The sequence below is a fragment of the Salvia splendens genome, chromosome 6 (assembly GCF_004379255.2).
Source record: "Salvia splendens isolate huo1 chromosome 6, SspV2, whole genome shotgun sequence".
Classification (NCBI taxonomy): Eukaryota; Viridiplantae; Streptophyta; class Magnoliopsida; order Lamiales; family Lamiaceae; genus Salvia; species Salvia splendens.
The window spans coordinates 15,598,608-15,610,831 of record NC_056037.1 but is presented as its reverse complement, the minus strand read 5'-3'; the positions used below and the strand labels follow the sequence as shown (position 1 = coordinate 15,610,831).

The window sequence follows — 12,224 nt, the reverse complement described above, 5'->3', positions numbered from 1 at the left end:
ATGAGCCCATTGAGTACAACAAGTACTCAGCCATGCATATCCTTTTTCTTTATGTGCAGGTTGAGGGGTGTTGTTGCGGCGGATGTTGAGTGAGCTTTAAGAATTCCCGGATGCGTCGTGTCTTAAAACATGGGCGTCATCCTATGACTCTCCTCTGATACTTGTTTTCCACTGCCGTGTTTCGAATCGTTCTTGTTAAAGTCTTTCGTTTTGCCCCACACTACTTTTTAACATTATTTACCTTGAGATATTAACCCGCTCCTTAATTGTTTAATCGATTAAAACTCTTCTTTTGAAGCTTTGTTTAAGATGTTGTCTTTCATTGCTTTCCCCTTTTTTCTTCCCTGCTCCTTCGTCCCTTCCCTAGTCACGATTTCCCCGTCTTTACTATCCTTAGTGAGGGCGGTCGTGACAAATAACGATCCATATACCTATAAAAATAGTCAACACTGATTAAGTTCAAAATATTTGATATTTTCTGTATGCAAAACTATTAACACACACATCAAATAAAGAATTGGAGTTATAAAATTCCAACTACAGAACCACTGTAGTCCGTAGCCATTGAATTACATAAGCTATCTTCTTTCTCCCCCTTTGAATTATTATTGCAGCCAAACAAAAAAACAACCTATGTAGAAAAATTAATTGAATTATATTTGAGTTTTGAATATACCTAGTTCTAGTTTACCAGATTTCAGACTTGGAACGGCAGAATGAATACGCTAAATTCAGACTTGGATTGGAACGGCAGAATGAATATGCTAAATTAAGAGGCACGATTCATATATATTTTGCTGAAACCTATCTCTAATATTATATTTATTACAAATTATAATTATTGTGAAATTACTAAAATACCCCTAAGTTTTTTAAGAATTAGTGGGGGACCATGGCCCCCCTGGCCCCACCCTCCCTCCGCCCCTGGCTTCAGTCATCTCTTTTGATACAAATCCAGTGCCACCCTCCCATATCTCAGGAGGCTACGAAAGTTCAACCGTATTATGTTTCTCATAATTAGTCTATTTAAACGGGTTGTTCCCAAATTCTTTTTTTAGAACCAAATATTGGATTTGGAATTGAAGTCTCCAATTCCAATTCGCAAGTTCAATTCCATAATACAGAGTATACGGCGAAGATAAAATCCAAAGGCTCTGACAAGATTTATTTTCCCAGATAATCATATAATTACAGAAACTGATTAAGCGAATATACAACTTCCCCCTACACTAAATGCAGCAGTTAATGCTAACTTAGTTACAAAAAGAAGAAACACCAATGATAAAAAGACCTATTCATTCTGGCTCAAACTCAAAGATGAGCAAAATCCAGCATTACTGCCGTGGTAAAATGATTGTAAAACACTCAATTCTCTTTATCAAAATGCTCTTTACATGATTTCTTGCTTCTTTCATATTGCCTCGGACAGCCTCATACGCATGGCTTCTGGGCTCAAAATCTTGTTGACACTGCAAGAGAGAATAGCAGGCTGAAATAAAACTGAAAAACGAGTGAAGGAAGACGATATCAGGAGAGGTGTGTACCATAAGAGTAGACCCCCACTCAACGCAGGCTTCTCATAAATCCACTCTGGAGCGAGTTCTTGCAGCAATCTGAGCTGCTCTTCCACCTCCTCTGTAGTATAAATTTGTTTAGAGGAGTTTTTACATACAAGAATGCTGAGTGCTTTATTTGGTTGAATTAACTTACTTTTGTCAACGATATCTAGCTGGGTGATTAGTATCTGAATCAGCTCCTCTTTAGTGACGACTGCGCGTCTTATTGATTGGAAGAAGAAATAAATCCTTTCAAAGAGCTTGGGTAGGCCCGCAATCATTTTCCGGCGCCTCATTGCTTGAGAGATTGCTGGCTCCTGCTCAATTGATGCCAATCTCTCCTTTTCTTGAATCTGTAGTGCAAACAAAGAGTCAATCAGAAAAGGGAAAAATCTTCAATTTAAATTTCACAACTACTATGGTCTATGTGGTGAGATAAGTTATGCTTACAGATTGTATGAGACTCTCTGGGAGAATGTTGAAGATGTCACTGCGAGCTGGTGAGGGTCCTCTCAGGCCATCATCATTACCATCATTCTTCACACCCTTCACCGGAGTATCAAATTTCAGATGCCTCTTTGGGGGCGGCCGTCTAACGAGTTTGCTTGGCGTTCTGCATGCATCTTTATCTGGGCTCATATAGCATCTTTTAGTAGATTGAAGTGCAGGCGTAGCACTCATTGGAGTAGATGACATGTTCACTGGCGTTTTAATTTCAGAAGTCATGTCATCATCCTTCACAGAATTGATACATTTCACCTGGGTGTTGGGGAAAGTAGACGGCGTTTCACTGCTTAAAGAATCTTCATAAGAAGAACATGTCTCCTTGCCTGAGATTCTGGCAATTTTACTATCTTCTGTAAGAGAGAAGCTACATCCAGCATGTTTATCTTCAGTATCAGCTGAAGGAAGAGCAGGACCACTGAGTGAAGACAGTTCTTGCTTTAGCTTTTCCACTTGATGACCAGATTCCCGCAGTGAAAAGCTCCTATTAAATGATGGAGGCAGAAGTGAGGCTCTGACTGATAATCCTGGGGATGCTACACCCTGTGTCTGACCAGTTGAGGATGTGCCAGATGGCTGGGCTGAATTTGCCTCCTTTGATCGATTAAATGGCTCTGGTAGCACTGCCTCTGGAACTTCATCACCCTGAGTTCAGAATGTGGAAATTTGTCACTAACTAATACTAGTATTTGAGAAGAGCAGCGCAACAAAATCAATGAAGACAATCATCACGGTCGAGTCAGTACATATTAGTACAAGCCATTCCATCTAGTCTTAACAAGAGCAATTACAATGGTCCAAACACATCATCGAGCAGATCAGCAATTTTATAAATGTGTATGTTGATACAGATTTACGGCAACAGATAAACTAGACAAACTAGACCACCGTAGGAGTCAAATGCTGTATAATTGTGTTGTGGCAAGTGGCATTGCAAGAATAGTTAGTCCATCTACCAAAACCATAGCCATAGGAACAACCTTTTCAAATTCATACGCTCTGTGACATCCATAAGTGTGAAATCATATGATCTTGATCAATGTGACAAATTATCACAACCACCAATAGCAGTCTACATGATTGACATATGCAAAATGAAACGCACAGAGTAGTAAATCGGAATAAGAATGTCAAAATAAAAAACATTGACCTCTGGATGAGATTTGAAGAAATGCAGAAGCCGGTTGCGAAATACTTTTCGCAGCTGTAAATTCCCAGATTTTGACTTGCCTTTGGTCTTGATTGCTTCAACATCCAATGTAATGCGGAGATCAGGTTTCATACAGCTTGTGCGCTCGTCGTGTTGAAGGGTTTTCTCCAGCACAATAGCCTCTGGCAAGATGAATTTCAGTTGAGCTAAATGGCTGTATGTAAATCTCCTGAAATTTTAAGCCGACTAACAAATCAACACTACTTGAAGCTGCATGATAATAAAAATGTAACTCTGAACTCGAATTCTGCATACCTATCGGTCAAAGTTCCTATTTGGGGGCTAATATTACTAAATGTTGTTGCAGATCTCTTCAATTGAAGCAATCTAATTGAGGAATCCAAGCTGTTGAAGAACTTCTCCAACAACTCGTATCTGATAAAAAGGAAAAAATATCACCAATGTATATCAAAAAATTATTTGAGAAAACACCAGAAAAAAAATCGATTTCATTGAATAGATTAGCAGCGTGAAGATCTGGAAATAAAATTCATAAATCACAAATCATCATAATAAAATGCAGATTTCATCTTCAACGAGCAAAAAAACGAAAATCACTCACTTTTCGGGAAGCTCTACCTCAGCAGCAGCCGGCTTCTTCAGTTTTGCAATCTCCGGTTCCTCTGAAATCGAAACCGCGTTGGCTCTCGGAGGCGGATCGGATACCCGTTCGCAGAGCTTCATCGCCGCTTTCCTGACATCCGAAACGGATAAAGCCACTGCGTGGTTGTGCAGCCTCCGAGGCTGGTCCACCGGCTTCCCTGGGGTCTTCACACTCAGCGGGTCCAGGCTCGGAGCAGAAACCTTCCGATCCAACGGCGCAGGCGAACTTAGAAGCTTCTTCGACTTCAACGGCGACAGTTTACCGGCATCCATGGCAGCACAAACAAACACACACAGTGGAGGTGAAGGGGTGGAATCGGTCAGGAATATAAAGGGAGAAGCATCAAGGGGTTTTTTTTGGCGCGAATGGAGAGCCACGTCATCTTTGGCGCCATTTCGTTGGAGAAGGACCTTTTGGGGAGAGCCGTTTAGTGTTTCGAAAAATAAAATTATTAGTATTTGTAATATTTGGGAATTAGATCAGATTTTTCCTTCAAATTGAATGCAATTACATCAGATTATTGATCATCCAACAATAAAGATACATTGATTTAGAATCGAGTTTCCAAGATTCGTAACATATGGCATAAAGTCCGAATCAGATTATGAATTATTAAATTCGTTCTAATATAGGTAATAACGTGTGCACATAATTCTAACAAATTTGTAAAACAAAGGGTTACTTCGTTTCATATGAGTTTTAATTTTCCATAATTTCTTCTCGTTCACGAGTTAAGGAAAAGATAATAATGCTTAATAAAAAAAAGGAAAATGATTTTTAGACATAATGGCAAGGTCATAATAGAGTTAAAATGGTAATTATAGTATTATATTGTATATTTAATTAATATTTTATTTTATGTATATACTTTATTACCCCTACATTAATTTGTTTATTCAATACACTTATAACCTATTTAAGGATATAAATGTAGATTATGCATATATTATGCATGCGCTTAATAACACGTGTTTCATACAATATTTTTAAAAGTGAGCGAATAATATTTTTTTTATCTATTCCCCTTTTATTACATTTATTTAAAGATATATTTAAAAATTTAAAATATTAGTAGTATATTTTTATTAGCAAATAAAAAAATATTGGATTTCTTTACAAATTAGTTTTATAAATTTTACTTTAAATAATTTAATAACAAATCATTAGAAGTATTTAAAATTTGTTATCTAATATTATTGAACAGTAAATAATCAGAGCATAACATATGACGAATAATAATTAAATTAAATTATAATGCAATATTATTTAATAAAAACTAAGGAAAATAACAAAAAAATTAAAAGATAATGCAAGATATTATTTAATTATACAATTCAAATCTGAATAAGATAAATGTTTATTTTTTTTATACTTTTTTTATATACTATAAAATATATGTTTCATATATTTTTTATATTTTTTTGACGTTATATTTTTTATAAAATATATGTTTCATAAAATCTCTTAGTGGTCCTGATTTAATTCTGAAAAAGAATACTAGGTTCTAATAAAATTAAGGAAAGTTGATCAACTCTTAATATCGTGAAAATTTTAAAGTACAATTAAGTCGTTAATGTAGAAATTGCTAGCATAGATTACAAAGTATTACGGCTCCAAATGGATTTTATCCCAAAAATTCTCCCACTTATTTTGATATTTAAAGAATTAATATATAAAAATTAATTTGTTCGACTTATATCCATGTATCATGTATGTACAAGAAATTTACTTCCTAAATTTTTTCTTAAAAATTATGTATTACTACTACTTAGCTAAAGCGTGTAAGCTTCTCCTATATCTTTCGTATCGAATTGGTTCAACAACCAATCTCGAAGTGACAACAACATCTTTGTATCGTAACCCAATCAAACAACATAAATGTTAAAATAACTAGAAAAATACAAATGGCCACGTGTCGCATGGATAGCCGTGGATGTGCAAGCATCGAGCAATTTCGAATTTACTTATCCAATCCTAAATGTCAACAGACGGTTGTTCACCTCTGTGTCTCTCTCTCTCTCTGCAGATGTCTACAGTCTCTGCCCGGGAATGGGTCTCAAGAATCACAGAAACCTTGATTTCTGCGGCCAGTCTACCCGTCTTCTTATTGCTAGACATTCTCGACGTCATCATGTGCTTAATCTTCAGACTCCTCGACAGATTCTTGGAAGGCACAAACTCTTCATGCTACTGTCACTCTGACATTACTCAACCACCACATTCCGAGACTGAGCTATCGGAAAGCCTTCATGGAAGAAAAAACATCGTTAGGGAAATGTTAAGATTGCTCAAATTTCCAGTATTTCTTACCAAAAATGGGACGGCGCCGGCGAGTAGAGCCAATAGATGGTCTGACTGTGGCTGTGAATCTTGCCTTTCTTGGATGAATCACACACAAACTCATTCCAACCTTCATCTTCTTCTCAAACAACCACAAAGAGGTATCAAAGATTTCTTTCTTGTTGATTAAATCTGGCAATTAACCATCAAGTGATAATGCACAAGTTTCCCTTTGGCAGATGCTAATGTGAGTGAGAATGTGATATTCATACATGGTTTCCTCTCGTCGTCTTCGCTTTGGAAAGAGACCGTTTTCCTCAACCTCTCCGAAAACTCAAGGCGAAACTACAGACTGTTTGCAGTAGACTTACTGGGATTTGGAAGAAGCCCGAAGCCTGAGGATTGTCTGTACACGTTGAGGGATCACGTGGAAATGATCGAGAGATCAGTGATCGTCCCGTTTGAACTGGACTCGTTTCACCTAGTAGCACACTCCATGGGTTGTGTGATTGCACTAGCGTTGGCTGCAAAACACTCTGCTTCAGTAAAATCAATCACTTTGGTAGCTCCTGTGAGTCGTCCTCCTCTTCTTCTTACACCTCGAAAATCGTCTCTACTGCTCTCTAAGCCCTTGCTGTTCTCTTTCTGAGTCACAGCCTTACTTTTCTGCTTCGAGTGGAGATGCTACTGGACAAGCTCTCAAACGCATTGCTGCAAGGAGGGTGTGGCCGCCTTTGCTGTTCTTCTCGGCTTTCATGTCGTGGTACGAGCACTTGGGCAGATGTGTGTGCTTCCTCCTGTGCCGGAATCACAGATTGTGGGAGTGGATTCTGATGCTGGTAACACGAAGAAGGTATTGTAGTACATAATATATGTGAGCCACAAGGTGAAATCAAGACTCTCGACAGGTTTTTCTGTTTCTTTCTATCTCTAGGGACCTTCACTTTCTGATGACGGATGTTACGCGCCATACTCATCATTCGGCCTGGCACACGATGCACAATGTAGTCTGTGGTGGGGCAAGGTTCTTGGATGGGTACCTGGAGGTGCTGAGGGCAGCCGGGGCTAGGATCCTTGTCGTGCAGGGGAGGAAGGATGAGGTTGTGCCTGTGGAATGCAGCTTGAATTTGAAGGTGAAGGATCCAGAGATAGAGCTTCAAATCATACCAAATTTAGATCATAGTAGTGTGATTCTAGGTAGAGCAGAGGAGTTTACTAGGGATTTAGAGAGGTTTTGGGCATCATGATTGAACTAAATTTCTCTTGAAGGAAATTGTTTCAATAATCAACATTACTTTCTGACAAAATTAATTATTTCAGTCACTTGATGCTCGATGGGCTGCCAAAGTGACTATATACAATACAATAATTCAAATCAAATAAAAAGGACAACAATATACTACTCCACTCCATTTCCTATGGATAACTATGCAAGCATGCAGCAGTGTATGTTAAAATGACAAATCGCTGAATTCAACTGCTCTCGCCGTCCTTCTTCAATGGATTATTAGGGATAATAGGAAGATTTCTTCTGTATTGCTGATTTGTCAGCCGCCGTTCGAGGGGCGTTTTCCTCTTGCTCACGACGAATCTATTAACACCCTTCCGCATTGGCATTATTGAGGGGAAGTCTTCATCTGGGATCTGACTTAGCTCTGAGATATCCTTTATCTGAGCTACACGTTTGAACCACCTTTCGGCTTTAGCTTCCTCTGACATGTCGAGAGGATCTGGTTCAGTGACAGCTGACCCCTCCAAGCTAGGACCGCTCCAGCCAATCCGGACATTCTCATTTTTAGGCAGCTGAGACGAAGCTCCCCCATGGCCAGCTACGGAAGCATTCCCATCTCTAGAATATCCACCAGTTTGTGTATTAGTGCTCATGGTGTCAGAAGCAAAAGAATTTTGGACCGGGCCCCCACTATACTGTTTTGAATAATCACCACCAAATTGTGCAGCACTGGTTTCACTAGTATACACAGAGTTCCCTGAGCTCCTTGCTTTTTGATCATTCCTGAAAACAGTACTTGAATAAGCCATTCCAGGCTTTGCATCCAATTTATCAGTCTGTCCCATTGATTTAGTAAAAGATGTATCACCGACAGTATTTTCTGGTGAATCTGGACCGCTGGAGTGCTCCGTGCCTTTGTTAGCAAAATAGCCAGGAGGGAAGGGAACGAAAGGTACAAAATTAGTATTATTTGCCTGATCCATTGCTACCTGTCTTTTGTACTGTGGAGAAGTAAGTGACCGGTCTTTTTTTTTACCTACCACGAACCGGTTCTCTCCCTTCCGCATTGGCATTATTTCAGGGAAGTCATCATCTGAAACTGCACTTGGCAAATCCTTGGCATTTTGCAGTTCAGCCATCCTCTTGAACCATCTTTCTGACTTTTCAGTTTGCTCTCTCTCATTACTCTCGATGTCAGTCAGACTTGCCGAGTCCTTTGAAAACTGATTATTCCCAGATAAACCCTGAGGCATGCTGCTTACAGATTTCCTATTCCTGCCATCTGATAAGGCTGTACCGTTAGCTTCTACTGGTACTTTATTTCCATTATCCATCTCCGGAGTTTGACGTCTCCTAGAGAGTGTATCGGGCGGTGGTGGGCCTGGTGGCACAAAAGAAACAGTGTTTGCATGGTTCCTCCCTGGATATCGAATTTCTGAAGGACCTGACAGAGATGTAGGGTTTGACCCAATACTTGCAGAGTTACTATTATTAAACAACAGAGCACCAGGTTTTCGACAGTCACATCTCAAACAAGCTACATTCCTTCCATAGTTAAAGAAACTGCATCTGCAACAAAGCACATTGACAATACATCACTCTCAACGAAGAGGTTTGAATTGATAAAAGTGATCCTTCAGCATATACACAACATTAATAATGCTTACTGAGGGCATTCCCACTCTCCGCCAGCTAGTTGTCTCTTTGGTCTGGGTTCTTCACATTCAAGACATTTACTGTTTCTTGCAAAGTTCATAAAATCACACCTGCCAAAAAAAAAAAAGATGTTCAAAAAAGGCAATAACCAAAAAAAACAGACATATTTTGATGGGAAATTTAAAAATCACAAGGCTAATTTATTTTACAGCAGAAAAAGATGATAAACGTCACCAATAGTGGGGTGGGGGAATCATGACCAAATCAGATGAAGTAGCAAGATGAGATTTTACATATTTTGCTGTCTTTTTCTTTTAAATTCTTAAAAAATTGACCGCAGATGAATCCTACAAAAATCCCTACCATCTTTTTATTACTCAAAAGAGAATACTGTTAATAAAGCACTTATATATCATGATCTAATGAAAGAATAGAAGATATGCGCACTTCTGACATATCCAGTCGCCTCTCTTCATTTCAATATTTTGTCCATAAGGATTTGGGACGTGTCTATCACTGCTCGGAAACTGATTTCCTGAAGCAGCCATGTTTCCTGTTGGAGCTCCACCACACACTGCAACCATTTCATGTAACAGATTCCGCACTGATGAATCAACAAGTTCCCTACTATACAGCCCATTTCTCTCAGAAGACGATGTAGGGTTGCTTGCATAACTTATTATATACTTCATTAGATCAGTCAATCTTGCTTTATCAGCTTCTACTACCTGGCATTCAAGAAAACAAAAACACAATCAACCATTTTCTACTATGACCTAGAAAAAGGCGACAAATTAAGTCAACTCAAATATAATCCAAGAGCAGTGTAAGATAAAATGCTAAATATAATTCTAGTCCACAGGTATTAATTGTTAGCCACCAATGCTTAGACAGACAATTTCTATCGAACAAGCAAAGCATTCTGCATTACACAGGTCACAACAAGAATCAATAAGAAGAATCCAGAACGTTAGTAGTAACATAACACAGAGAGCAACTTGTAATTCTATAAATCAATTTAGAGCACTAGCCTCAGCTGATAAAAAGAAAAAGGGTGATTCACATACATTGCTGCCATCAGTTCCCAAAAATGCCCTCATCCTTCTTGCCGTGTCAAGTGCACTTTTGAACAAAAATGGAGTTCCATTTGACACAACAGCTTCAATATTCTTCCTCGAAAGCAATCTGTTTCAAATTGTCAAAATCGGACTTTTAGCTGGGAGAGAAAGCGCAAAATCACCACAAACTGCAATACTAAAGTAGTTATGAGCTATACCGCCATTTCCGCACCCGAGATTAAACTTAATAGTTACAATCTCCATATACGCAGTAGCTAATCAAATTTGCGCATCACAATACATGCTTAATAAATAAATGTAAGAACAGTAGGATAAAGAGAGGAATACACACACCCGATAAGATCTGGTCGGGCACGAGAGAAAGCAAAGCACGCGGCGGCGGCGCAGACAAAATCGTCGCTCAATTTCTCATACACCACAAATGCGTCCTCCGGTGGAATTTTATCGCCGTGAGGAGCAGAATACCCATGTTCACTCGATAAATAAGTGAGAAAATTGGTCCATTCCGGCCACGGATGGTGGATGTGCTGCTGCGGCTGAGCGGCGGAAGATTGGAGTGAGTAGGTGTGATTGCTCGATTGAGAGTGGAAGCAGGTCGCCGGTTGAGGAGTTAGGGTTTTCAATTTGGAAGGAGAAGAGCGTTTGTGGAGACGGAGCGGAGTGATGGAAAGAGAGGAGATACGGCGGTGAAGAAGGATAAGCGATGGGCGGAGGGGTGGGAAAGGGGCGGTGAGGAGGGTCATGAACCTGGTGGCGCCGCCCATGCCGGCGGTGGAAGATGTGGTTTGATTACGTCTAACAAGATTTTACACGGGTTTTAGACTCTCTCCGCTCTTCGGTCTATCCTTTAATTATTCGGATGTCGCGTTTTAAGAGCCTCCACAGTTGTGCGGAAGTCCCGGCGGACATCCCCGCAGACATCTCCCGCGGACATCCCAAAAACACCTTCTGTCATATCATAAGGACTTCCCACTGCACTGCCACGTCATAAGGACTTCCCACTACACTAGCATGTCACTGCACAGTGGCGGACATCCCCAAGGATCTCGACTGACTTCCCACAATAATAAAAATTCACAAATTCATCAAATTAAACAATTTACGGAATTAAAATTTCGTCACGATTACGGAATAAAAATTTCATTAAATAAAAAAAAGAAAGGTACATTTCAACAATGAAAAAAACTAAAAAAAGTACACTTCAATAAATACAAATTCCATCAACGACGACCCATCCGCTGCTATACTTCTATTATATCGTTCTAGAGTCAAATATGGGCTTATTTTTGGCGCATGTCGGCAAATGTCGGACTCGCTCGACCTCGTCATGGGGTATCCCCATACGTACATTGCTGGTGCCCACGTTGTGGCTAGGACCCGCAACATCAGCATCATCATTGACCCAATCCGTCAGTGTTGGACCTTCATCTTCGACAATCATGTTATGTGTGATCATACATGCGTACATCATATCGGCGATTTTGTCAGCATTCCACATGAGTGATGGACCCTTCACTGCCGTCCATCGAGCCTGGAGCACACCAAATGCCCGTTCCACATCCTTACGCGCTGCCTCCTAACGACCCGTAAAATATACTTTCTTTTCTTCTACTAGGCATCTGATCGTCTTCACAAAGACGGGCTACATAGGGTATATCCCATCAGCCAAATAATAGCTCATGTTGTGCCAGTTGCAGTTGGCGACGAAATTGACGGCCGGACCGACGCTCATGCACTGGTCGTTGAAAAGGGGCGACGACTGGAGAACGTTGATGTCGTTGTTCGACTCGGCTACTCCAAAATAGGCATGTCAAATCCACAGCCGGTAGTCAGCTACCGCTTCAAGGATCATCGTGGGATTTTTGTCCTTGAAACCCGTAGTGCACACCCCTTTCCAGGCAACGGGGCAGTTCTTCCACTTCCAATGCATACAATCTATGCTGCCTAGCGTCCCCAGAAACCCGTGCTGAGTCCCGTGCATATCCAGCAGAGCCTGACAATCTTTGAGGGTAGGCTTCCGAAGATACCTATCCCCGAATTGTTAGGGTTTTGTATACTAGAAATCACCTTTCGAGTGATTGGATACTGTAAAACTCTAATGGTT

General features: G+C 40.0%; 3 protein-coding genes across 3 annotated transcripts; 1 reads left to right on the top strand and 2 right to left on the bottom strand.

Moving 5' to 3' along the window:
* Positions 1-1,139: 1,139 nt before the first annotated feature.
* LOC121806685 (CDT1-like protein a, chloroplastic) lies at positions 1,140-4,285 on the bottom strand. Its single transcript, XM_042206806.1, has 7 exons — positions 3,833-4,285; positions 3,526-3,645; positions 3,211-3,439; positions 2,007-2,705; positions 1,711-1,909; positions 1,545-1,635; positions 1,140-1,469 (listed from the first exon to the last, which is right to left on the bottom strand). The coding sequence occupies exons 1-7, from the start codon at positions 4,144-4,146 to the stop codon at positions 1,412-1,414; spliced, it is 1,710 nt and encodes a 569-aa protein (XP_042062740.1). The 5' UTR covers positions 4,147-4,285; the 3' UTR covers positions 1,140-1,411.
* A 1,569-nt stretch (positions 4,286-5,854) lies between these two features.
* Positions 5,855-7,439, top strand: LOC121808328 (probable lysophospholipase BODYGUARD 4). The gene is made up of 4 exons (XM_042208744.1): positions 5,855-6,315; positions 6,394-6,725; positions 6,811-7,007; positions 7,089-7,439. The coding sequence occupies exons 1-4, from the start codon at positions 5,901-5,903 to the stop codon at positions 7,399-7,401; spliced, it is 1,257 nt and encodes a 418-aa protein (XP_042064678.1). The 5' UTR covers positions 5,855-5,900; the 3' UTR covers positions 7,402-7,439.
* Positions 7,402-10,946, bottom strand: LOC121808327 (zinc finger protein VAR3, chloroplastic-like). The gene is made up of 5 exons (XM_042208743.1): positions 10,454-10,946; positions 10,109-10,226; positions 9,489-9,769; positions 9,053-9,151; positions 7,402-8,954 (listed from the first exon to the last, which is right to left on the bottom strand). The coding sequence occupies exons 1-5, from the start codon at positions 10,882-10,884 to the stop codon at positions 7,628-7,630; spliced, it is 2,256 nt and encodes a 751-aa protein (XP_042064677.1). The 5' UTR covers positions 10,885-10,946; the 3' UTR covers positions 7,402-7,627.
* Between the last annotated feature and the right edge of the window lie 1,278 nt (positions 10,947-12,224).